The following is a 27903-nucleotide window of genomic DNA, read 5'->3' as shown; positions in this document are numbered from 1 at the left end:
CGAGACTGACGTCTTCTTCGTCTTCCAAAATGATAGAAGATGAGATACACGCGCCGTTCCTCCCTGAGTTTAAGTCGCCGGTGCTGGAGAGTAAGAGATCCGCCACCGGCGGTGTCGCTTCAGTTCCCGGCGCAGTGTTCAATGTATCGACAAGCATTATCGGATGTGGAATTATGTCGATTCCTGCAACTGTCAAGGTTTTAGGTGTCGTTCCAGCGTTCGCGCTTATCGTGATCGTCGGTGTCCTCTGCGATTTCTCTGTCGATTTCCTATTGAGGTTCACAAATGCTGGCAAGTCGACGACATATGCCGGTGTCATGGGTGAAGCATTCGGGAGAGTTGGATCAGTTGCGTTGCAGATTTGTGTCATGATCACCACCATCGGTTCATTGATCATTTATCTCATTATAATCGGTAAGCAATCTGTTGTGAGCATTCAATTTTTGTTTTTATTGAATTACCGTTCGAATTTTCGGTGATTGAATCAGAAAATTGAAACCTTAGGTGTTAGCTCATACCTTTCGATCGAAATCAAATACTCTTTTTGAGCTTTACTGTTCATTCACATCTACCTAGGCCTAGGATCGATCCATGTGATTTGTTCGAATGGAATGGGACGGTGAGCGACCAGTGAGATTGTTTCTGTGAAATTAGCGAATTCTCTGAGCTGAGATTCTTCGTGACTCAGTGACTCGGTTTCTCTCTTTCTCTAGCATTCTGTTGAAGCATTTTTGCCTTTGCATGGTTGATTGGGCGGGACGGGGCCAGCAAAATGATAATGGCTGTGTGCTGGCCGAGGTGGGGTTCATTTTCTTCTATCGACACGTGTTTTATCGTTAGAGGATAAGTTTTATCTTTACCGGACATTTTAAATTTTTTTTTAATAATGGCGAGATTCACGTTGGGTCTTAAGGGGAAAGGGTAATGTTTTGGTTGAATGCTGATTTACTGGCTTGTAATTTTGTGATTATTCCTAGGGAGTCAAATACTTTTGCAACCCTCGAATCATTATCCCCTTTAATTCCTCTAATTCCTCACATGGGGGTGGAAATGACCATCTTACCTCTTGTCCGAAAAACACTGCCTAAGGTGGGATCCACTCCCCCTATTAGAGGAATCAAAGACGAAGGTGCCTGCAAATTGGAGGTGATAATTATTCAGAACTCCCTAACTCCAAAGGCCCTGTCTATGAGGTGTATAACAGTCTGACCGAACTCCATTCCTTGGTTGATGGAACTTTGTATTCCTACAACCAGGTGCCCTTCACCTGTTTATCAAAAAATAAAAAAAGAGTAGAGCATACGAGATGAGACATATGAATCCACGAATTGATGTCGAGACTTGAGAGTGAGGGGTGAGACTTGAGACCATGATTGGAGTTATCGGCATCGGGTGATCCATATTGGTATCGCTAGCTGCTGATATCGTGCCAATATCATATATAGGTGAAACGTTACATATCAAAGGTAAAACAGAAAAAAAATTAAATTTTTAGGAAATCAAGGGTAAACTTGCCTGATCTGTATCGATCTTTACGTGTGCATACAAATGTATGATTGTATAGGAATTTTTCTTAATCTTTGTTGATTTGATATAAATGATGAGAATATTTTTTTTGGGGTCAGTGACTATCCAATCATCAACTACAGTCTATGGACTGGGGGCCCATCGGAGGGGGGGAGGGGAATAAAGTGAATAGGATGGAGAGTCGAACACCAGACCTCCTGCGTCTTTCGACCAGACCATAGTTGGCAGTGCCCATTACACTACAAGCTCATTCCCAAATGATGAGAATTTAAGAGAAGCACCTGAAATGTTTAGATCCATTAGGTGGGTAGGCCCATAGACCCTGACTTGCTTTGTTCATCTTCAAGAGCCTGAATTGGGGGACTGTGGCTGGTTTCAGACCTTTATCCCTTGAGGTTCGTTGATCGGTACTGTTGTGCGGTTCTTCTCATAGGGGGGGACTGAAATAACCATGTCACCCCTTGACCGAACACACTGCTTGGGTGAGGTCTACCCCCTTTTTATTAGAGGCACTAGGGAACCGTACTGGGCAAGGGAACCACAGGTGATAAAAATTCGGCTGATTTCACTCTTTCAAAATGTTCATTCTTAAGGGTTTGAGGCAAGGTTTAAAGTATCGGTATCAGGTATCGTATCGGTCAGGTGATTTTATGAGACGTATCGTATCGTATCATTTTGGAGATACGTATCGAACAATATAATTACGCATAAAAATGATCAAAATACATCTGGAAATTCACTTTTGGAACAAAAAACAATATAAATAAGCAATTAACAAGTGCCATACATAAAACCTAAAATGGTGAATAATGTATAACCAAACAAGTGTATTAAATTGAAATTGTTATAAGAGATGAGGTTTCTTACATGTTGTAATCGTCTATAGCTATGAAGAGTATTGGATGATGCACAGGATGATGTTGTAGCACTCTTTGATTCCTCATTAAATTGAAATTGTTATAAGAGATGAGGTTTCTTACATGCTGTAATCGTCTATAGCTATGAAGAGTATTGGATGATGCACAGGATGATGTTGTAGCACTTTTTGATTCCTTTTTTTTAGTTTAAAAGTGTGAAAAACCAAGATTAAATGCAAGATTTTAGACTCTTGGTTGAGAGTTTTCCTTCATTTTTTTGTTAGATTAGGAATTGTATCGACTCTGTGAGTGAAAATGGCTTTTTTATGGAATGTATCGATAGTATGGATACGTATCGGTGCGTATCGATATGTATCGAGTCGTATCGACAGATACGTATCGATACATATTAAACCACCCACAGAACCCGTTACTGGACGTATCGATGGTATCAATATGTATCGATCGTATCGTATCGTATCGTATCGACCCGTATCGATCAATACAATTCGAGACAGTTCATTTTAAAAAAAAAGGGAGATATCGGTATGTATCGTATCGATATTGACCGATACTGATATATATCGATCCGTATCATATCATATCGGTCGATACTTTGAACCATGGTTTGAGGCACTCATTCTTAGAAAAGATATTGAGACCAAGACCTTTAGAGTTGTCTGGGATTGAAAGACTGGGTCTTATACCATTTTCTTACTGGATTGAGCCGTTGGGGCTCTATTGAAGAAAGGGTTAAAGATCATTATACAATCTTGTATCCTTTTTGTGTCTTGATCATTGAGGTTAATAGAATTAGTTGCACATATATGGTTCATTGAATGTAATAATGAAGAAGACTATGTTAATCTTATAATTCTTACCATTTGATCCATTTGCTTAATGTAGGTGATGTGTTGTCGGGGAGCCAATCCGAAGGATCAATACACTTCGGTGTTCTGCAAGAATGGTTTGGCATCCAATGGTGGAACACACGTGCTATCGCAATTCTCTTCACCGTACTCTTTATGGTGCTTCCTCTTGCATTGTTGCGTCATGTAGGTTAGTGAAAGTTATCTTTTGTTTCCTTTTCAATTTCTCAACATTCTTTTTTCTTATTTGAAGAAGGATTTTCTTGATTGTGAGGGAAGGGAATCTAGTCATTCGGTGTCATCCCCGTTACATCTTATTGTGTTCCAGGAAGTTTTAAATGCCCTCGACACTAATATGGATTGAGAGATTCTCACTTCACTATGGGTGAGAGAAAACTCGGTCCTTTTGTTGTTGGAAGAGGGGTTGTGGTTTAAAATTTAAAAGAAAAAAATTCACTCTGCTAGTGGCTGGGACACTGGATCTCTCTAGGGAAAAAGAACCGTGAATGGCAATGCGTCCCTTGCTGCCAAACACAGAGGAGTACAAAATAATTGCCCCGGCCCCATGAAAAGCAGAAATTTCGCCTCTGTTGATGTTTCTACACATTCTCATTTGACCCGTGCTGGATAGGGACCACACTGCCTTTTAAGGAACCCTTTCCCCTCTCTCTTTAATCTCATTGACCCCCCTAATGACTAAAAGAAATAAAATAAAAATGGAAATGCAAGTAGACTTGCTTGCTTGGTTATTTGATTGTTTATAGTGCAAGTGATATTTTTTATGCACATGATGGGCAATATTAGTTGAGATGAATCATAACACTCCATATGGTAGAAAACCAAGGCTCGTTGAGAGAAGCTATCCCTAAGGAACATATAAAAACCATTTTAATTCCCCCACTTCATGATTGTCAAGTGTCTTTAACGCCACAATTACGATTGGCAATTAGTAATTATCGATCCAAGTATCCTAATCATCTGACCCCAAGTAACCTTACCCCTTCGTTTTGTTGTGCACTGTGGTTTCTCCAGAATCGTTGCGGTTCACTTCAGCCGTCTCAGTTCTTCTTGCTGTTGTGTTTGTTGGCATTAGTTCAGTGATGGCTGTACTCGCCCTTTGGGAAGGGAAAACACAGAGTCCAAGACTGCTACCAGAGGTAGCCAGCCTATCATCTTACTTCGAACTTTTCACTGCTGTTCCGATCATTGTGACAGCTTTCACCTTCCACTTCAATGGTAAGGTTTGGGTTTCAAGTTTCTTACTTATTCAAGAACTTTAGTCTATCAGATTTCATCAATTATCAATGAATGCCACAACTCCATAATTCTTACCTCAAGCTATGTTTGCTCTTCCATGTACGAAGTTCATCCAATTGCAGCAGAGCTACCAAATCCTTCCAAAATGGTCTCAGCTGTGCGAATCTCACTAGTACTATGCACAGCAATTTATTTGACTGTTGGGTTCTTTGGTTACTTACTGTTTGGGGACTCCATCATGTCTGACATACTAACTAATTTTGACAGAGATTCTAGTTCTCCTATGGGCAAGTTGCTTGATGACACAGTTCGGTTAAGTTACGCATTTCATCTAGTGTTGGTTTTCCCTCTACTAAATTTCTCTCTTAGGGCCAACATCCATGAACTCTTCAACAAATCATCTCCATCTGCTTTAGACACCACCCGATTTGTCTTTCACACTTGTTGTCTTCTGGGTATCATTTACATTGCGGCAATAGCCCTTCCAGATATATGGTACTTTTTTCAGTTCACGGGATCGACATCAGCCGTCTGTCTTACATTCATTTTCCCTGGTGCCATTGTCTTGAGGTACAATTTTCAGTATATTAGATTACCAAATATGTGTATTATTGATTTAAAGAGAATTTACCTTTTGGAAATTTGTCTTACCTCACCATTTTTGTTTTGGGCAGAGATGTTCATGGGATATCCACAAGAAGAGATAGGATATTGGCAGCTATGATGATAATCTTGGCAGTAATTACAAGCTCTATTGCCATTTCTTCCAATTTAAATAGTTTGGCTAGAAAATCATAATTACCTTCTTTTCCTTTACTATACACTAGTCAGTTTTGTGTTATGTAGAAACTATAATAGTTTATATCAAAGTGAAAACTGTGCCTTCAGAACTACAATGCTCCCCTGTGCTTTATAAATAAAAGAAAAAGGAGATAAAAAATAAAAAACCCTACACACCTGCCGCAAGTCACCAAGACAACATCTTAAAAAATGTGTGGCTCTCCAATAGAGCAGTGCAAATGATCATATATTCTGATGCTCCTACAAGGTGCTGATGGTCATGACATGACAGAGGAACCAGCTTACCTGCATGCATCATATTAACAATAAGTAATAACAAAATTGTTAAGCAAGCCCATATACACGATTATCCCATGTCAGAGAGAAACATGATAGGCAATTACATACTTAAGCCTAGGTGGTAAAGCATGTCACACTAGTCCAATGATTTAGTTCACGGAATCAACAACAGTATCGGTTGCCGGTGATATCAATAACGTATGCATCAGCCATATCAGGCCAATATGGGATCAAAATAACTTTTTTTTTTTTTTTCTGAACAGAAAATGGATGTCCGTATCATATCGGCCGATCCGACATTGATACCAATACCTAAAACCGTGCACAAGACACTACAATTCACAGTTTTGGTCTACCCTTGGTCTTCTAATCTTGTATCACATCTCTCCTGGAGGCCGGTAGGAGAAGGGAGAGTAGCCTGAGAGGGGTCTCAGAGTTGCAGGGGGGGGGGGGGGGAGAAGAGAATCGCACACACCAACCCAAAGGCTTCAACCAAACTCAAACTTCAATTGATTCTTTTCAATTTGTTCATCCTAATACAAGCTATTTAAAAGAAAAAAAATCCAACTACCAAAGGAAACCTATCAAACTTGGAAACAAAATTTAACAAGGAACCAATCTCCTAAGGAAGAATTCGCATAGGAAGGGGGGGGGGGGGAGAAGAGAATCACACACACCAGCCCAAGGCTTCAATCAAACTCAAACTTCAATTCATTTTTTTTCAATCTGAATTTCCATCATAATACAAGCTTTTTAAAAGAAGAAAATCCAACTAACAAAGGAAACCTATCAAACTTGGAAACAAATTTTAACTAGGAAACAATCTCCTAAGGAAGAATTCGCATAGGAAAGGGGAGGGGAGGGGGGGGGGGGGAAGAGAATCGTACACACCAGCCCAAAGGCTTCAATCAAATTCAAACTTCAATTCATTCTTTTCAATCTGAATTTTCATCCTAATACAAGCTATTTAAAAGAAGAAATCCAACTAACAAAGGAAACCAATCAAACTTGGAAACACATTTTAACAAGGAAACAATCTAAGATTCCTAACCAACTCTAACACTTGCAAACGTATCCCACTTTCTAAAATTGACCGAATAAAATATTATCTACCTAAGTAAATTAAACTCCTAATATCCTACTGGACCCAAGACTCAAACTAGATCTGGTTCATCTACATCTGCATACCCAACTGGGTTGGATCGGTCCAAGGCAGCGTATCTGCATCAATTCCCCTGGTGTTAAGAAAAACTCGCTCACGAGTATTGTAAAACGAGGGAATCAACACCATTCGATCGACATCGACGAATACCAACTTTGATGGGGGCGATGATCTAGTGCACCTAATGATCAACCGTCACGATCTCTGATGGTCGTTAGCAAACGACGTCTCTTCGATGTGAATCTGATTGTGGGGTTTCACAACTGAAATCATACTGTCGATCAATCTTCAATTGCAACTTGATCGGACTGGATACTTCAGTCTGAACGTCGCTTTCGTTGTCCACATTTTCTTCTACATCTGATCCACCTTTTGACGATTGTATCATGCTTGACATCTTATCATAGAAGTTGTTAATGCTGGCAAGCTCCCAAAAACCTGTCGTCAATGGCAGATTTGTAATTTATCGAAAATCTAAAACAGAATAAAAGGGAACAAAAGAGAGTCACATATAGGGGAAAGGGTAAATTTGGAAGCAAAGTTAAAAGTATGGGATATGAGGGAATTAAGATCAAAGGAGGGGGTAATATGGGAAAGTGGATTAAAAAGGCTACTAAAATAAAAAGGTACTAAGGGGTTGTAGGTTGCTAAAAATCAGAGAAGATAAGAGAATAGAGGAGAAGAAGAGAGATGGAGAAGAGAACCCTCACAATCGTGAGTTCAATTCAATTGAATAATAAGCTTATATAAGTGGATATATAGGGTTAGGGGCATAATAGGAAAAACACCAGAACAAAAAAGGGGCTCTCGATATTAGCACTAGGCGCTAATCCCGAGACCCATTAGCTCTCTTCTAACACTCCCCCTCAAGTTGGAGCATATATATCAATCATGCCCAACTTGTTACAAATATAATCAATTCGCCCACTACCCGAAGGTTTGGTAACCACATCTGCAAGCTGCTCTCCAGTTCTAACATGACTTGGACTAATCAATCCATTCTGCATCTTCTCATGGACAAAGTGACAGTCATGGTTCTACCTCATTGGATATTAATTTGAGTATTCGGAACACGGAATATATGGAATAGATCAAGAAATATTTGAACTATGATTCATACCTACTATTCAGACCTCACGACCGGACTCCAAAAAATTTTCAATTTTCAAAGAGTTATGAGTTTAAAATTGAAGGATTTTTTTCTTTCAAAATCTTGCTTATGCTTATTTTGACCAAAGGACTCAATATGCTTCGTCCCCTCATGAAACACAGGATTGGAAGCAATATGAACTGCCGCCTAACTATCATACCACAACTGCATGGGAACTGAAGGTTTAAAACCCAACTCAGATAACAGCTGCTATATCCACATCAATTCACATGTCAGGTGAGCCATGGCTCCGTATTCTAACTCAGCACTAGAATGAGCAACAACACTTTGTTTCTTACTTTTCCAAGACACAAGATTTCCTCCAACAAATGTGCAGTACCCTGTAGTTGATCTCCTGTCAGTTGGAGATTCTGCCCAATCAGCATCTAAAAAACCTTCAATTCAGTTGTGACCCTCTACCTGGAGCTTTCTTGAGGTAGCGTAAGATACGAAGAACCGCATCCCAATGAGAGGTCTGAGGGGATGAGAGAAATTGGCTCACCATACTAATAGGAAAGGTAGTATCTGGTCGGGTAACTATCAAATAGTTCAACTTACCCACTAGTCTTCTATACCTCTCAGGATCATCAAGTATATCTCCCCCTTCAGCAATAAGTTTTTCATTGTTATCCACAGGAGAGTCAATAGGCTTGGACCCAAGCATACCTGTTTCAGTAAGTAAATCCAAAACATATTTTTTGTGTGAAAGAAAAACTCCCTTCTGAGACTGAGCTACTTCAATTCCCAAAAAATAATTTAACTTCCCCAAGTCCTTAGTCTGAAACTTCTGTTGAAGATATGACTTCAAGTCCACGATACCCACTGTATCATCACCAGTGATGATAATATCATTAACATATACTATTAGAAAAATCCTCCCTGCACCTGATTGTCTGTAACAGAAAGAGTGATCATCACCACCACACCTTGACAGGCCAAATTGAAGAACAACTTTAGTAAAACGACCAAACCACGCACGAGGAGACTGTTTAAGTCCATAGAAGGACTTTTTCAACCTGCACACCAGACCAGACTCCCCCTCATCAACAAACCCCGACGGTTGCTCCATATAGACTTCTTCTTGTAAGGTACCATGCAAAAAGGCATTTTTGACATCTAATTGAAACAATGGCCAACGGTGGGAAGCAGCAAGAGAGATCAGAATACGAACAGAGGCCAGCTTGGCCACAAGAGAGAAAGTATCTAAATAATCGACTCCATACACCTGGGCATAACCCTTCGCAACAAGTCTGGCCTTTAACCGAGCAAGAGAACCATCTGGATTCACCTTCACAGCATAGACCCGTCTCCATCCAATAACAGTCTTGCCATGAGGCAGCGGAACAAGATCCCAAGTGTGATTCACCTCTAAAGCCGACAGTTCTTCTTCCATAGTTATCCTCCAACCTGGACTAGATAATGCTTCAGCCAAAGATTTAGGAAGAGGATGGGCCTCAACCGTGGACAAGAAGGAACGGAATGGGGATGACAAACTAGAGTAAGAAACATAATTAGAAATAGAATGTTGAGTACAACTATGAGTACCTTTCCGTTTGGCAATAGGAAGATCAAGATCTGAAATAATAGGGTCAGTTGGAGGAGGACTCTCTGCAGGACTTGCTTTGGAAGATGATGGGATAGATTCCGAAAGAGCAGAGGGGGTAGCAGCTACCGTTGGTTGCCGATGATAAACATGGATGACAGGAGGTCGGTGACGAAGAGCAGGACCCCGTGGCAAAGAAGGCGGCAGCACTTGTGGCAAAGGAGACTGAATAATATAAACAGGAAAGGCATCATCTAACTCAAAAGTATCAATGGGATCGGCATGATATGGAGTGGATTAAAAAAATGACACATCAGCCGTGACAAAGTATTTATGCAAAACAGGAGAGTAGCAACAATACCCTTTCTCGGTGCGGGAATAACCAAGAAAAATACACTTGATAGCCTTGGGATCCATTTTAGACAACCCTGGCCGATGGTCACAAACAAAACATACACAACCCAAAATACGAGGAGGTAATGCAAACAATGGTTCAGTAGGAAACAGTAAAGAATGAGGAATCCCTCCCTTCAAGATAGAAGAAGGCATATGATTAATGAGGTAGCAAGCTGTCATCATAATATTTGCCCAAAAAATCTTAGGAACTTTCATCTTAAACAACAAGGAATGAGTAACTTCCAGTAAATGTCGATTCCTCCGTTCTGCCACACCATTCTGTTGAGGTGGTCAGAACAAGAAGACTGATGAAGTATACCATGCTGAGCCATGAATGCAGAAAAAGGACCAGAGAAGTATTCTTTTGCATTATCACTTCGTAAAATTTTCACATAAATACCAAATTGAGTATGAATTTCAGAGACAAAAGCACAAAAAATTGAGAAAAACTTGGAACGATTTTTCATTAAATATAACCATGTAACTCTTGAGTAGTCATCAACAAAAGTGACAAAATATTTAAAACCCAAGTTGGAAGTAACAGGATAAGGACCCCATGCATCTAAATGGACTAAAGAAAAAGGACTAACAGAACGCTTATTGACTCTAGGGTTTCCCAAACTGACAAGACTCATATTCAAGACTAGAAAGAGACACAAAACTAGGATCTAATCTTTTAAGACTTTCCAATAAGGAATGACCAAGCCAACAATGAATTTGATGATGAGAAGCAACACTGGAGCAAGCAATAGATTGTGAACCATCAAGTAGATACAGCCCCCCTGACTCCTGGCCTCTACCAATCATCTTCCTCGTAGCAAGGTCCTGAAAGACACAAGAATCAGGATAAAATGTCACCGAACAATTGAAAGCCTTAGTCAATTTACTAACAGACATAAGGTTAAAGGGAAAATTGGGAAGGTAGAGAACATAAGACAAGGATAAGGATGAACTAGGGTGAACAATGCCAGTGCCTTTAACCTTTGCTAATGATCCATCAGCCAAAGTAACACTGAAGGATAAGGAGATAAAGATGAGAAGATACCATTCCAGACATGTGATTGGAAGCCCCTGAATCAATGATCCAGGGATGGGATGTAGCTGAGAGACAAGCAGTTGCATTACCTATCCCTACTAGAGTAGCCGTGGAAGAAGTGGGCTGTGAAATCTGGAACTGATTGTACCATGCAAATTCATCCTTAGACATGACTACCACCTTACCCTCAGTAGGTTGAGGCTGAGGTGCTGAATCACTACTAGTACCAGAATTAGCAAATTGTTGTTGTGCTGGTTTGCCATGGAGCTTCCAACAAAACTTTTGAATGTAGCCAGGTTGGCCCAATAATGACAAGTCCGAACAGTACCCAAGCTATCAGATGAGGTACTAGGTTGGCCAAATCCTTGCTGGTTTTGACCTCTTCCTGTGCCACGACCACCACTACGGCCACCTCCACGGCCTCGGCCTCCTAAGCGGCCTCCACCAGCCCCTGTTTGTGACACAAGGGCAGAACTCTCAACTATAGGTGTAGCATCACGTAAACCCTCACGAGAAACACGAAGAACACGAGCAAAGGTATCCGTGAGTGAGGCCACATTTTCTCCCCCGAGAATTTGGGACCTAACTGACTCAAATTCTGGTCCAAGGCCTCCCAAAAAACCCATAACAGCCAACTGCTCTCTTTGAGTCTGCATTTGCTTCACATCTGAAGAAATAGAAAGAAGAGAATTTAGTTCCTCATACATTCTCTTAAAGTTTGCAAAGTATTGAGCGATAGAACGACCCTTCCTCTCAGTCCGATAAAACTCCTGAGAGATCTCATATATCTGAGATAAGTTGTTTTGGCCAGAGTATAGCACCCCCAAATACTCCCACAATTCTTTCACAATATCAATATGAGTAACCAAATCCACTATATGATTCTCCATGGAGTTCAACATCTGTCCAAGGATTCTGGCATCAATTGTATCCCAGGTTAGATCATCAGCAGGTCTAGTGCCTAATAGATGGGCCTGCTGATCCCTTCCTATCAAAACCAGGTCACTATCTTCCTCCATTGCTGAAAATTAGTAATCCCCTCAAGTTTCTCTTCTGTAATACGATTGGAGGATGAGGACACAACCTCCATAACCACAGCAGTCCTCTTATCATCATCACCCATATTGCTCACTCAAAATACCAAAGAAGTTACCAATCAGAAAATTAAGAGGAACAAGAGCCAAGTAATCGATAACCTTGCGGCCTCCAATCGAATAATACTCTCAACAATCAAATCACCATAAACAGGGAATATAACAAGATTTGCAACAGTCTAAGCACCACAAAACACCATCGAAACAAATAACCAGAAAATAGAGAATATAACAGGGCTCTCAACAGTCGAAGCACCACAAAACACTATCGAAATACATCATATAAGTATAAAATATATATATATATATATATATATATATATATATATATATATATATATATATATATATAGGAAGACTAACCCAGCATTCGAAGGCAGCAATCTCCCAAAAAAAAACACCACCGAAAATCCAATACAGTACCATAAACACCATCTACAGCCTGCTATCATCACTCCTTCACAACCGACATCATCAACCTCAATCGAAATCTGCTGTTATAGTTGAGAAGAAGCAGGTTTACTCCATCAGCAAGACCTTCAACCCCACAACCAAAGAATGAACAAACAACAAAGGGGTGAAGAAACCCCTGTGCTCACGGTTGTAACCCTCTGGTTATGTCTAACCAGAAATCACAGAAAAGCGAAAAGAAAAAGAAGGGAAAAGAAGAAAGGGAATATCACAAGATGGGAACAGTCCTAGTGGATCTGCTCTGATACCATGTAGGTTGCTAAAAATCAGAGAAGATAAGAGAATAGAGGAGAAGAAGAGAAGAAGAGAGATGGAGAAGAGAACCCTCACAATCGTGAGTTCAATTCAATTCAATAATAAGCTTATACAAGTGGATATATAGGGTTAGGGGCATAATAGGAAAAACACCAGAACAAAAAAGGGGGCTCTCGGAATTATCGCTAGGTGCTAATCCCGAGACCCATTAGCTCTCTTCTAACAGGGGTAAAATGGAAAAAAAAAAAAAACAGAAAGAACTTAGAATTGTGAAGGGTTGCTGGTGAGGACTGAAGAGTGAAAATAACAAATCAAAGAGACTTATCTTGACACCGGGGGGGGGGGGTGGTTGGGTCGTCTTCGATCTCTGGAAAGAGAGTTTTGCGCTGGAAAAACAAACAAGAAGGAATGATGATGGAAAGCCAGGTTCGAGTTCTGATTGAGTTCGATTAAGACTTCAACTGCTGAGATATCACACACCGGAGTGTATTGGTTTGATTACGAGGAGCTGCAACCAGAGATGCCGACTGTTCTTCCTCTGAAATTCTTCTTTGTCTTCTCTTTTTCTTTTTTGATTCTGTCTCTCACCACCTCTTCTGTTCATTTTTTTTTTTACTTGATGGAACCCTAAGAAGAAAAAGGAAGAAGGTGGGGGATATTCTGTTGTATCTGTTTTGCTGGTAGTCACAGTTGGGGGGGGGGGGGGGAAGGGAAAGGGGTTTGCTTTTTTTTTTTTTAATTGTCAGCAGAACAGTATGGGAAAAGAGATTAGAGAAGGAGAATGAGACGAGAAGGATTTGTAGGGAAAGGAATGAAAGAGATTGATGGGGAAGGATGATGGATCCTGGTGCTAATACCGAGAGCCTTCTTAGCCTCGATCTATGTGAGGTGGTCTTTTACTGTTTTGCCCCTAACCCTATATTTATCTTGTACGTCTCTTTTGTAAGAATTCAATTGACTGCTCATGGTTATGTGAGCTCTTCTTCTTCTCCTCTAATTTTGCAGGTTACATGGTATCAGAGCTGATCCATTAAATCAGTGCACAACTTGCAAGATTTTCTTCCTCTTTTTCTTTTTTTCTTTTCTGCGATTTCTGCTTCCCCTAACCAGAGGTTACGATCTTCAGAACAGGGGTGATTTCACCCCTTCTTTTTGTCTGTTCCTGGCTGCGGATTGAATATTGGTGATGATGCTGTGAATCTGCTTCTATTCCAATACAAAAGCAGATTTCCAAAGGACTTTATGGTGATTTGGTGAAAGAATTGATGGCGGCAGGTTGCTGGCTTGATGTTTTTGGAGTTCGGCTTGATGTTTGCTTGATGTTATTGGAGTTCTGTGTGCAGTGTTGATTGCGGCAAGGTGCTGTTGACCATTGTTCAAAATCTCGATCGAGATTTCGAAAATTTTGGATATTTCGAGCTGCTCGAAACGAAATGCCACTTTGAATCGAAAAAGTACAAAAACTCGAGTGAAATTCTCAAAATTTTGAGATATTTCCAAAATATCGCGAGATTTCGAATTTCTCGACAAACTGCTTTATATAAAAGAGCATATTTCGTCAGCCTCGGTCGAAATTTCGACCGAGACTGAGAAACAGCTCTGGTTTTGCTTGGTTTTTGCTCATTTCTTCTCCATTCTTCCACTTCCCATTTGAATCCTTGCCGCATCTACGCCGGAACCACTTGGAGAACACAAGATTCAAACTTCTTAGCACATCTGTGAAGCCTTTCCACTATTCCAGGTAAAACCATATTCTCAAAATTGATTTTTTTTAGGGAAATGCATGATCAATATGTTTGTTTGTGATGAAATAAATATATGTTAGACACCGGAAGCCAATCTACGACTTCACGGTGTCGAAATTTTTTTTTGGTATATATATTATTTTTTTATTTTTCTGATTCAAAAATTAGATTTATTTACAACAAAAATAAAAAAATAATAGGGGTTATGTATATTGTATGGTGATGAATTAAATATATGTTAGACACCATTGGCTGATCTACGGCCTCATGGTGTCAAAAATATTTTTCTGCCAATAATTAATTATTTTAATTTTTGAAAGTTATAAAAATTATTTAAAATATTCAAAAAAATAGCAAAAAATAAGAAAAAATGAGGTTTTTGTTTTAAAATTACTGAAAAATATAAAAGTAAATTGTACATCTTAATTGCTGCCCATTTACATATCTTTTCGATTTTGTTGTGCTAGGCCAATAATTATTTGAAAAATATTTAAAAAAATTATTTTTAAATATGAGAAAAATATGAGGGTTAGGGGAAAAATACAAAATAGCTATAAGTAAATTCTACATGTTGTTTTATTGCTGCCCATTTGCATATAATTTCGGTTTTGTTGTACTAGGCCAATATTTATTTGAAAAATATTTTTAAAAATTGTTTTTAAATATGAGAAAAATATGAGGGTTAGGGGAAAAATACTAAATAGTTATATACTTATATACTTGTGTTAGTGCTCTTAAATCTTAATTCTTAAACATTTAAACTAAAGGAATTGATGTGTTTCAGTGATTATTGATTAATGAATTGTCTTTTATTCATGCAACAGTAAACTAGTCCGATTATGGTGGACCGTGGTAAACGACAGAGCGAGAGGCAGCCGGCCTGGACCCAGGGGGAGGGGAGCACACCCGGGTGCACTAGGGGTGACATTGCATGGTTGCATGGCACTCCAATTGATGGGGATAAAAGAAAATCCTAATGCAACTATTGTCACATGTAGTTTTTGGGAGGTGGTGCCACTAGACTCAAACAACATCTAGCTGGGAATTCTCTTGAAGTGGCCGCATGTCATATGGTCCCTATGGAGGTATCTACGACTGTCATTGATTACATGAAGGGAGGGAGTAAGAGGAAGGCTCAGAGGGAGAAGGCAAGAGTAGAACTTGAGGAAGCAGTGAGGTGTACAACGGGAGGCCAATCAGGCCATCGTGATGATGATGATGATGACAGTGATGATGTCTATGTTCCTGATGATATAGGGACTGAGCGAGAGGCTAGGGATTGGAGACGAGCACAGATGATGAGCAGAGCCAGTTATCATGAGGATCAGGAGAGATAGAGAGTTGGTGGTAGTGAAGGAGCTGGTACCTCTAGAGCTGGTGCTAGTGGTAGTGGAGGAGGTGGGTTGCCTAATCCCTTTAGGAGATCACAGAGTACGAGGGCAGCTCTGCCTCCGCCTCCACCACCACGAGATGACCGAGTACTTCATCAAGCACCTGGTGTTTATAGAAAGAAAGGCAACAAACAACCAAAAATCAAGGGAGCGTGGAAAAATCTGAAGGGGATGGTGAAGGAATCTATAACTAAGTGGATTTTATACCATACCATCCCAGCAAACACAACACAAGGCCCCTTTTATCAGACTATGATAGATTCCATTGCTGAGGCTGGCCTAGGGTATAAGGGGCCCACCCCATATGAGATTATGAATGTGTATTTGCCCCAGCAGAAGAGAGAGCTTGAAGACTACATCAATGAAATGAGGGGGCTGTGGGAGAACTGTGGGGTGACCATAATGTGTGATGGTTGGACTGGTCCTACAAGAAAGTCCATCATCAACTTTATGGTGTATTGTGATGGGAGAACAGTTTTTCTGAAGTCTGTTGATGCATCCAAGGAGAAAAATGATGCAAAGTATATCTACAAATTGCTGAAGGAAGTGGTAGAAGATGTAGGAGTGGGGAACGTTGTCCAAATTGTAACGGACAACGGAAGCAACTACAAGAGTGCCGGTGAGAGGTTGATGCAAAACAGTAAGTACCGGTTGTTTTGGACTCCATGTGCTGCCCATTGTATAGACCTCATGTTGAAGGACATGGGAAAGATCAAATTGATACAACATGTTGTGGAAAAGGCAAGGCAAATGACCAACTTTGTCTACAACCATGGGTTTGCACTAAACCTCTTGAGGGAGAAGTGTGGGGGTGACTTAGTGAGGCCAGGCATAACTAGATTCGCCACCAACTACATTGCACTCAAGAGTATAGAGACCAAGAAGTCTGGACTGAGATCAATGTTTGCTTCTGAAGACTGGTTCAACTGGAATGGGTCCAATACCCATGGTGGTAGGGAAGCACAAGCTACCATTTCATCAGATGACTTTTGGTCAAAGATGCATAAAGTGGTACAACTTCTGGACCCAGTGGTCAAGGTTTTGCATATAGTTGATTCTGCTCTTAAGGGACCAACCATGCCACATCTATATGCTGCCATAGACTTGATGAATGAAGGTGTTTACAATGCAAATCCACGAGGTAGCAAACACTATCTCAAAATTATCAAGGAGCGCTGGGAAAGTTAAAGAAGTAGTTGCCAAGTTGGAGCCGAATAGTAAATTACAGGCGATATGCAACAATGAGGTGAGTCTTATAAGTTATAATTCATTTGGAATTACTCAATTCAATACTAAATAGTAATGAGTCATTACTAATTTTAAATATTTTCCAAATGATTATAGTTGAAGACTTTTAGGGATGCATTGGGAAGTTTTGGAACCGATGCTGCAGAGCAAGGCTGGACACGCGGTGACGCCAGTACTCATTACTTCATTAGTCATTACTCAATTCAATATCTTATTCTTTTGAAATGAAGGTGACATGTCTCTTTTGTTGTAATGCAGCTGAATGGTGGGTGTTGTATCGGGGTTCGGCAGACAATTTAAGAAAAATAGCAATCCAGGTTCTCTCTCAGACATGTTCAGCATCTGGCTGTGAACGGAATTGGAGTATATTTTCTTTCATCCACTCCAAGAGGAGAAATAGATTGGGTTCTGAACGTCTCTCTGACTTAGTGTATGTGCATTATAATTTGAGGTTGAAGATGCAACACATACGCATGGGACAAGAGGGTATCAGGGAAAATATCGATCTCGCCGACATTTTCCAGGTGGAGTCAGATGATGAAGATCCTATTGTTGATTGGGTGAGGGATAGAGGTGAGCCAGTGTTAGATCAGCCTGGAGGTAGGCCTGACCCCATGATAGTTGAACACATAGAAGCTAATGTGGATGACTTCATGGTTGCAGAGGGTGAGGTACACGCACGGGACGCGTCACCCATACCGTTCTAGGCTACTGATGGTGTTGATGAGGAGGATGAAGATTGGTCTATGTCCTTTGGTGGCGGTGATGGTGGAGATGGTGATGATGGAGGTGATGATGGACGTGATGATGATGGTGATGGTGGTCAAGCATATCAGGGAACTCGAATCCCGTTTGTGGTACAAGAGCAGCAAGAGGCAATCCGTGCCCCCACATCGGCCACATGGCCCACATCGTCCACCTCGACCTACTCGAGAAAGCAGCGTGGCCAGTCCTGTCCTGGTGGTCGTGGTAGTGGTACTAGTAGGCAGGCTGAGCTTATGGACATTGATGCCCTATTTGGCTCTGTTGGTGGACTGAGTATTGGCGATGGAGACAGTAGATCAAGTGGGCATTTCCGTGCCCCATCTTTTCATGTAGACAGCAGTCCATCTCCAGCCAATCGAGCATAGTTCATCTCATTCACATCCATATGGCGAAGGCGATGCAGGCGTACCCTTGGGGGCAGCACCTATATCTTCTCCATCCATTCCCGTTTTGAGTATGACTCCCACTCACAGGATATAGTGGATCGTCTTTTGTGGATGACTTCTTTTCCTACCCAACCCACCAGCCGTAGCCGTACAACCCGTACCGGTACATGCTCCCAGAGCCGTCATATGACTCATACCATAGTGGATCAGTGGGTAGTACTTCTTCACAGTTTGGTGACCTATATCCTAGGATAGGTTACCTTTAGCATGTTGATGATGCAGTTTACATGGCCACTGTGGATGACTACACTCGCTTCTTCTCCCAGACTATGACGTGGCATGCATTTGTCCTACAGTCGGAGAGCAATACACGTCGGCTCCAGCGGACCATGATTGGGGTTCATCCTGGACGGCGGAGTAGTTATTATTAGCAAATTTGTAAACATTTGGGATGAATGATGACTACTTGACTTGTAGGGGACAATTGGGGATATTGTGATTTGGAATGTTTGATATCATCTTCTTAAATCTTAACTCTTAAGTTGTTATTTGTTAACTTGTTATTGACTTGATGTCTTATGTAATATGTACTTAATATTATGATTTATGAGTTATGACTTAACTTATGAGTCATTATGTTTCCAACTTAGTTCCAAGTCAATTTACTTGTTTAATGCACAATGTGTATGTGTAAATGTGTGATTAACTAAGTAGTCTAAGACTCTAAGTTATACTTATACATTAGGGTTCGACCGTACGTTGCCAATCAATGGTGCACATCCAAAACACCATTTTGGGTGACTATTTTTGCAATTTGAACATTTAAATGTGTTTATATAACCTAAAATAGGGTTTCCATGAAGTTTTAGGCCTTAACTTGGCCTAAAACCCACCGAAATGACCTACCGAAATATACTAGAAAAAATACAATATTTCGACCGAAATATCCGAAATTTCGAATATTTTGGATATTTCGGTCAGCCCGAAATACCGAAACGAAACGAGTTCTCGAACAATGCTGGTGACTTTGTGGTGATTGGTAATTTATTTGATCATTTTAGTGGCAGTAGGTTGCCGATGGTGTGTCTGAGTAAATATTTGTTGAATTTTTTGGTGGAAATTCCCAAAAAAGAGAATATGGGAGATGATGATAGGAAGAATGCAATGGTTACGAAGGTGGTTTCCTCATCCTCCAATCGAATCACAGGAAAGAAGCTTGAGGGTATCACAAACTTTCAGCAATGGAGGAAGATTGTGAACCTTGTCTTGACAGGTCATGATCAGCAGGCTCACTTGACGGGAAGCAAACCTGCTAATGATCCAACTTGGGATACTATTGATGCCCGGATTCTTGGGCAGATGTTGAATTTGATGGAGAACCATATAGTGGATTTGGTTACTCACATCGATATTGTGAAAGAATTATAGGAGTATATGAGTGTTTTGTATTCTGGCCAAAATAACTTATCTCGCATACATGAGTTGTCTCAGGAGTTCTACTGGACTGAGAGAAAGGGATGTTCTATCACCCAATACTTTGCTGATTTCAAGAGAATGTATGAGGAATTAAACTCACTTTTTCCTATTACTTCCGATGTGAACCAGATGTAGACCCAAAGAGAGCAATTGGCTGTTATGGGTTTGTGGGAGGACTTGGACAGGAGTTTTGAGTCGGTTAGGTCACAGATTCTTGGTGGTGAAACTGTTGTTTCACTCACGGATACCTTTTCTCGAGTTCTTCAAGTGTCCCGTGAGAGTTCTCGTGATGCACTGATGCTACACCTACAACCGAGAGTTCAACCCTGCTGTCTCAGTCAGGGGCTGGTGTAGGTGGCTGTGGAGATGGTGGAAATCGTGGGGGAGGCCGTGGACGTGGAGATGGTCGTGGTACAGGAAGGAGTCAACCTCAACAGGTTTTGGCCAATCTGGTACTACTTCTAATGGTTCGGGTAATGTAAGAATTTGTCATCATTGTGGCCAACCTGGTCACATTTAGAGGTTTTGTTAGAAGCTTCATGGGAAACCAACAACTCAGCAATTTGCTAATTCTGCCACTAGTAGTGATTCAGTCCCTCAGTATCAACCCTCTTAGGGTAAGGTTGTGGTAATGTCAGAGGAGGAATTTGCATGGTACAATTAGTTCCAGATTTCACAGCCTACTTCTTCCAGTGACCACTGCTACTTTGGTGAAGACAGGTAATGCAACTGCGTATCTTTTTGTTACCTCTCGCCCTTGGATCATTGATTCAGGGGCATCTGATATTCCGATCACATGTCTGGGATGCCAGGTATCTTTTCTTCTTTGTCCCCGTAATCTTCCAGTGCTACTTTAGCCGATGGGTCTTTAGCAAAGGTTAAAGGCATTGACACTGTTCGTCCTAGTGCATCTCTATTGTTATCCTTTGTTCTCTACCTTCCCAATTTTCTTTTTAATCTTATGTCCATTAGTAAATTAACAGAAGCCTTAACTGTTCAGTGACATTTTATCTTGATTCTTGCATCTTTCAGGATCTTGCTATGAGGAAGATGATTGGTAGAGGACAGAAGTCAGGGGGGCTGTATTTGCTTGAAGATGCTCAATTGGTTGCGTGCTCCAGTGTCGCTTCCCTCCACTAGATACATTGCTGGCTTGGTAATCCATCTTTGGAGAGTTAAAAAATTAGATCCTAGTTTTGTGTCTCTTTCTAGTTTTGAATGTGAGTCCTGTCAGTTTGGGAAACTTCATCCTGTGAGTTATCCCCCTAGAGTCAATAAATGGTCTGTTAGTTTATTTTCTTTAGTTCATTCGGATGTATGGGGTCCTTGTCCAGTTTCTTCCAACTTGGGTTTTAAATATTTTGTTACATTTGTTGATGATTATTCAAGAGTTACTAGGTTATATTTAATGAAAAATCGTTCTGAGTTATTCTCTATTTTTTGTGCCTTTGTTTCTGAAGTTCATAATCAATTTGGTGTGTGAAAGTTTTGCGTAGTGACAATGCCAAAGAGTATTATTCTGCCCCTTTTTCTGCATTTATGGTTCAACGTGGTATTATCCATCAGTCTTCCTATTTTGACACACCCCAACAGAATGGTGTGGCTGAACGGAAAAATAGGCATTTTATGGAGGTTACTCGTTCTATATTGTTTGAGATGCAAGTTCCTAAGTTCTTCTGGGCTGATCCTGTTTTGACAACATGTTATCTTATTAATCGCATGCCATCTTCTGTTTTGAAGGATGGCATTCCTCATCTGTTGTTGTTTCCTACTGAACCACTGTTTCTCTTACCTCCTCGCATATTTGGATGTGTTTGTTTTGTTCGTGATCATCGGCCAGGTCTGTCTAAGAGGGATCCTAAGGCAATTAAATGCATTTTCTTGGTTACTCTCGTACCCAAAAGGGGTATCGATGTTATTCTTCTGTGTTGCGCAAATATTTTGTCTTGGCTGATGTGTCTTTCTTTGAATCCACTCCATATCATGCTGAACCAATCGATGCATCCTAGTTAGATGATGATTTTCCCGTTTACACTATTCAATCTCCATTGTCACAACGTTCTGCTCTAGCTGCTCCTCGTCAATGCCCTACTGTTACCCAGGTTTACAACCCCCAACCAAAGGTCACTGCTGCCCCTCTTGTACTTGCGTACTCTATCACGTCTTCTTCCACTGCAGATCCTGACGAGAGTCCTCCTCCAGCTAACCCCATTGTTTCTGACCTTGATCTTCCTATTGCTCAGCAAAAAGGTACTCGTAGTTGCACTGAACATTCTATTTCTAATTATGTTTCTTATTCTGGTTTGTCATCCCCTTTTCGTTCCTTTTTGTCTATTGTTGATGCCCATCCCCTTCCTAAGTCTGTGACTGAAGCATTATCTAGTCCCGGTTGGAAGACAGCTATGGAAGAAGAGTTGTCGGTCTTGGATGTGAATCAGACTTGGGAACTTGTTCCGCTGCCCCCAGGGAAGACTGCCATTGGTTGCAGATGAGTATATGCTTTGAAGGTTAACCTCGATGGCTCTCTTGCTTGTTTGAAAGCACGACTTGTGGCGAAGGGGTATGCACAGGTGTATGGTGTTGATTTGGATACCTTTTCTCTGGTTGCCAAGCTTGCTTTTGTGCGTATTCTGATTTCTCTTGCTACCACTGGTCATTGGCCCTTGTTTCAGTTGGATGTCAAAAATGCCCTCTTGCAAGGTAGCTTGCAAGAAGAGGTATATATAGAGCAACCTCTGGGGTTTGTTGCTCAGGGGGAGTCTGGACTGGTTTGTAGATTGAAAAAGTCCTTGTATGGACTGAAACAGTCTTCTTGGGCGTGGTTTGGGCATTTTACTGAAGTTGTTCTGGAGTTTGGTTTGTCTAGATGTGGTGGTGATCATTCTTTCTTCTATAGGCAATCAACTGTAGGAAGGATTTTTATGATAGTATATGTTGATGATATTATCATTACTGGTGATGATTCAACAGGTATCGTGGATTTGAAGTCATATCTAAAGCAAAAATTTCAGACTAAAGATTTGGGCAAGTTGAAGTACTTTCCGGGAATTGAAGTAGCTCAATCTTTGAAGGGAGTTTTTCTTTTGCAAAGGAAGCACTGAAACAGGCATGCTTGGGTCTAAACCTATTGACTCTCCTATGGATCACAATATGAAACTTACTGCTGAAGGGGGAGATGTTCTTGATGATCCGGAGAGGTATAGAAGACTGGTGGGTAAGTTAAACTATTTAACAGTTACCTGACCAGATATTGCTTTTCCTATTTGTGTGGTGAGCCAATTTCTTTCTTCTCCTCGGACTTCTCATTGGGATGCAGTTATTCGTATTCTACGATATCTTAAAAAGGCTTTAGGTAGAGTAGTTTAGCGAGATCATGGTCACAATCGAGTTGAAGGATTTTCGGATGCTGATTGGGCAGGATCTCCAACTGATAGGAGATCGACTACAGGGTACTGTACATTTGTTGGAGGAAACCTTGTTTCTTGGAAAAGCAAGAAACAGAGTGTGGTAGCCCGCTCTAGTGCTGAATCAGAATATAGAGCTATGGCACACTTGACATGTGAGTTGATGTGGATACAACAATTGTTATCTGAGTTGGGTTTTAAAATTTCAGTTCCTATGCAACTATGGTGTGATAATCAGGTAGCAGTTCATATTGCTTCCAACCCTGTATTTCAAGAGAGGACGAAGCATATTGAGGTGGACTGTCATTTTGTTCGTGAGAAGATGCAGAATGGGTTAATTCTTCCAAGTCATGTTAGAACCGGAGAGCAGCTGGCAGATGTGTTTAAGAAGCTTTTGGGTAGTGGGCGGATTGATTATATTTGTAACAAGTTGGGCATGATGGATATATATGCTCTAGCTTGAGGGGGAGTGTTAGATATTAGTGTGTGGGGCCAATAATGGCTCTCAGGATTAGCGTCTGGCGCTAATACCGAGAGCCTTCTTAGCCTCGATCTATATGAGGTGGTCTTTTACTGTTTTGCCCCTAACCCTATATTTATTTTGTACATCTCTTTTCTAAGAATTCAATTGACTACTCACGGGTATGTGAGTTCTTCTTTTTCTTCCCTCTTCTCTTCTTCTCTTCTTCTCCTCTAATTTCGCAGGTTACAGCTCTGATACCAAATTGGTGGAGGGCCGATAGGAGAAGGGAAGAAGTAGCCTGAGAGGGGTCTCAGAGTTGCAAGGGAGAGGAACAATTCGCATAAGAAAGGAGGGGGTGGGGGAAAAGAGAATCGCACACACCAGCCCAAAGGCTTCAACCAAACTCAAACTTTTCAATTCATTCTTTTCAATCTGAAAATTTTCATCCTAATACAAGCTATATTTAAAAGAAGAAAATCCAACTAACAAAGGAAACTTATCAAACTTGGAAACAAATTTTAAAATTGACCGAATAAAATATTATTTACAAACGTATCCCACTTTCTAACAAAGGAAACAATCTCCTAAAATTCCTAACAAACTCTAACACTTGCAAACGTATCCCACTTTCTAAAATTGACCGAATAAAATATTATTTACCTAAATAAAATAAATTCCTAATATCCTACTGGATCCAAGACTCAAACTGGATCTGGTTCATCTCCATCTGGATACCGAACTGGGTTTGGGTTGGTCCAAGGTAGTGTATCTGCATCATCTCCACCTTACCTGTGCATTTAATGGCCTCCATTGTAAAGGCCCATACTACATCAAACCATGCTCCAACTTGAGCTATTATTGAGGCACTCCTAAATCATCTGTGAAATTTTTTTTTTCAATTTTTACTTTTACCTTATTCTTGGTTTTTTTTCACCCATCCATCTCAGCATAATTCTCACTTAAACTTAATTTTTTAATATGTTGTTCTTCGTACAGTATTGCCAATCCTACAATGACCCTACAAAAATTTCCTTCTCAGAGGGGAGCAGTGGGATGCGTTATCACATAATAATCCAGAAGAATGCCTCCACTTTACCCACCTTGCTCTAATTCTATAAGCAACATCTTCTTCAATTACCCATTTTCTTTTAATGAAACCCATCGCTGTTGAGGTATCTTCCTACTATCTATCATAACCACTTCATTTTCACTTCTATTATTGACTTATTGTTAATGTTACATTCCACAATTTCTGTTTTAGTAACACTTACTTTCAAATCCTCTGATTCCAACAAGTTCCTTCACAATTTTATTATGGGATTTGCTTCCTCTGTTTTAGCAACCAAAATTATGTTTTCAGCAAAAAGCACATACCGTGGAACTTCATCTTGAACATGTCTAGTATCCTTGATGGCCCACAGGCTGTCCTTGTAACTAAATCCTCCACTAAGTAATCTAGACTTGGATCAGATTATTCAAATTAGACCCACTATGGTGACTATATCCTTTTCCTTGATTCATTCATCCATGAGAGAGAGAAGACTAGAGCAGGGTGGATGAACTGAAAGGGATTTTATAAGACAGCTGATATAGACATGTTTATGGAGCAGAATTCTGACAAATAGGAAAACACACGTCTATAAAACAAGAGTGGTTGCAATAAGCATGTTGACTAAAAGGTGCTTTTGTAACTACTGTCATGTTCATAGTTGTCACGGCGTCACGGCGATCCAAGTCGGTGGAGGGGTGTCATGTCGATATATCGACATGTCGCCCGCCATGGCGAGCATGTCGACCATGTTTTATTTTTTATTTTCTCTATTTTTAATGTGTTAATAGATGTATACTCAAGCCATGTTTTATTTTTTCTCTATTGTTTCTCAAGTTTTAAGAAGAAAATTCAGAAATCGAAGAAGAAATCGAAGAGGGAAAGAAGAAATCGAAAGAAATCAAAGAGGGAAAGAAGACAGGAAGAAGAAATCGAAGAGGGAAAGAAGACAGGAAGAAGAAATCGAAGAAGAAATCGAAGAGGGAAGAAGAAATCGAAGGCAGGAAGAAGAAATCGAAGAGGGAAAGAGAGACAGGAAGAAGAAATCAAAGAGGGTCGCCATGCAACCCTCTCCAGTGCCAGGACGCCATGGCGTCGCCATGACAACTATGGTCATGTTGCAGTTAAGACTGACAACAACAATGAGCGACATGGTACTTCTTATGAAGATTATTTGTCTATTTTTGTGTTGGAGGTTATTTGCCCGCAACGATGGTTTATTCATTTCCTTCTGCAGTTCTGCTGCTCTTCTTGGCATTTGCCATGGCTGCTGCTGTTGAAGACTTCTGGCCTGCAACGATGATTTGTTCTTTTATTCGCTACTCTTTTCTGGCCTGTGGTTGATGTTTTTCTGCCGCTTATATTGTTCGTTGTTATCTGGATGTCTTCTTCATGAAGAATTTTCTCTATTGCTGCTGCTGGTGGCTGATATGTTTTGTACTTTTGTTGATGCAGAGAGCCTGCGACTGGGAGGAAGTTTTTATATGGCTACTGTCTTTTTACTTATATCTGTTCAACTTTGCTTCTGTTGGCTGTGTATGTTCTTGTTGTCCTAAGCTAGAGCCTAGGAGATATATATGCTCCAGCTTGAGGGGGTGTGATAAAGTTATGGTGTTGTTCAGTAAAAATGGTGAAATTTAGTAGTCATGGTGACATTTATAATTTGTGGTAGTATTTAGGTGTGTCTAATAGTCATGGTGATGTTTATAGTATGTGGTGAAGTCTAGTTATATTTAGATGAAGTTGTCATTATAGAAGTCTATGATTGTAATCATATTATTACAAAATCAATATACTACCGTACGCTTAGATTAATTTGTCTAAATTGTGGGCTCTTCTTTTCTTCTCCCACAAGTGAGACAGCCTCTTCTCTCTTCTCCTCCTAATCTGATCCTGGTTATTAAAGATTGATTTTGTCATTCTATGCCCAGAAGCACAAAAGTACTGTTATGACAGATATGTATGATGGAAGCAAGGTGAGGACAGAGGAATCACATTCCATCCCCCACTGGAGCTTTCATCAGACAAAGAAAGAGAGTTAAATCTGGACTACTTACAACTCTTATTCTGATCTAGGTGTGCCTTGATTCTTGACTTAGCCAACTTCCATTTGTTGAGGAAATATGCCCTTTACGATCAGAAAATCAATGAGTGCACGACTCCAGGCCAGTTTAAAGCCACATAAATATGAACATTTCAGCTCCTTTTGTTCTTGATCAGAATGGAGATTGACACAATGGACAAGTAGATTTGTGAGAGGTTGAAAACCACTTGTAGAGACAGCCTCCATGGAACTTGTGCTTGCAGGTCTTGCAAGCAAGACGAGGAAGACTGTGGTTACTGGTATGGATGATGCTGTAACAGATGGGACACTCCTCAACGCCTAGGAATTCCTTATCGAAGTTGCTCTTCCATATCCGTATCGCTTCAGCTAATGCTCCATTCTGCATTTCATTGAACCATCAAAATTAGCTCATTCACCACCAAGAAGAAGCTCAATCGGTTCAAGTAAACAAGACAATTATTTCTGCAATAACTAGAAGCAAAAGTCCCTACAAAAATTTCTTAGCTTCTCACTCTATCACCATCATAGTTGTTAAGGCGTGGAGGGGTGCCTAAGTGCTTAGGCGACAAGGCACCCGCCTAGGCGCTGTCTAGGTCACCAAGGCACCTAAGTGTGATTTTTTATTTCCCCTCTTTTCTAACATTATTTAGTATGCTACAATATATACCCTATGTCATAAAAAATCAACTTTAAGCCACGTAAAGTCATCAAAAATCAACACTAAGTCACATCAGGTCATCAAAACTCAATATTAAGGCACATCAAGTCATCAACAATCAACATAGAACTAGAAGAGATCAAAACTGAAGAAGCAAGCTATTGGAAATTTGAAACAATCAAAACATACATTTGGTTTATATTGTTCTTGGAATTGGTCATTGTCCTGGTATAACTAGTCTCACATTTGGTTCATCCTGTTCTTAGAAAACATGATCTTATCCATAAGTAATTATATTGCTCTCGATTTAGAGAAATTTTCTTGTTCTCTAAGAAGTTTGATTGGTCAAATGATTTTATTTTTACATGAGACTTTTTTGAATTAGGTAGAGCACAAAACTGTTTTCCAACAAATCCAAGATTGCTTAAATCTGATTTATATTGAAAGAGTTATGTTCTGGTCAAACCTTATATAGTGTACACGAATGCTGTCAAAATCGTTCTGAATGAAAATATTTTTTTAGGCATCAAAACAAATGGATATTTTACCGCTCTTTT

At 40.3% G+C, this 27903-nt stretch overlaps 2 protein-coding genes and 1 long non-coding RNA gene across 5 annotated transcripts in view; 2 read left to right on the top strand and 1 right to left on the bottom strand.

Annotated features, from left to right (window-relative positions):
- Positions 1-5326, top strand: LOC122671909 (amino acid transporter AVT6C-like). Its single transcript, XM_043869392.1, has 5 exons — positions 1-414; positions 3291-3443; positions 4286-4489; positions 4618-5080; positions 5185-5326. Exons 1-5 carry the CDS (start codon positions 30-32, stop codon positions 5306-5308), a joined length of 1329 nt encoding a protein of 442 aa, XP_043725327.1. The 5' UTR covers positions 1-29; the 3' UTR covers positions 5309-5326.
- The window catches only part of LOC122671908 (E3 ubiquitin-protein ligase listerin), a 107193-nt gene continuing 84532 nt past the window's right edge, over positions 5243-27903 (bottom strand). For all 3 annotated transcript variants that reach the window (XM_043869388.1, XM_043869390.1, XM_043869391.1), the window contains 2 exons: positions 26681-27067; positions 5243-5596 (listed from right to left, as the gene is read on the bottom strand). In XM_043869388.1, coding sequence (XP_043725323.1) covers positions 26840-27067 — 228 coding nt within the window. In that variant the 3' untranslated portion in view covers positions 5243-5596; positions 26681-26839. The remainder of the gene's footprint in view (positions 5597-26680; positions 27068-27903) is intronic.
- On the top strand, positions 13516-23973 carry LOC122671910. The gene is made up of 3 exons (XR_006334413.1): positions 13516-13544; positions 18443-18445; positions 23825-23973. It is a non-coding gene; the product is annotated as an uncharacterized LOC122671910 (long non-coding RNA).

Source organism: Telopea speciosissima, chromosome 8 (genome assembly GCF_018873765.1).
Source record: "Telopea speciosissima isolate NSW1024214 ecotype Mountain lineage chromosome 8, Tspe_v1, whole genome shotgun sequence".
In the NCBI taxonomy this organism is placed as follows: domain Eukaryota; kingdom Viridiplantae; phylum Streptophyta; class Magnoliopsida; order Proteales; family Proteaceae; genus Telopea; species Telopea speciosissima.
The sequence above is the reverse complement of the archived record's forward strand: the minus strand, read 5'-3'. Positions and strand labels throughout refer to the sequence as shown.

Bases quoted from the DNA above. Each gene is read 5' to 3' on its own strand.
- LOC122671909 (XM_043869392.1), top strand. From the start codon at position 30: ATGATAGAAGATGAGATACACGCGCCGTTCCTCCCTGAGTTTAAGTCG. The intron at 4,490-4,617 runs GTAAGGTTTGGG...CCATGTACGAAG, and splicing joins TTTCACCTTCCACTTCAATG to TTCATCCAATTGCAGCAGAG. The intron at 5,081-5,184 runs GTACAATTTTCA...TGTTTTGGGCAG, and splicing joins CCTGGTGCCATTGTCTTGAG to AGATGTTCATGGGATATCCA.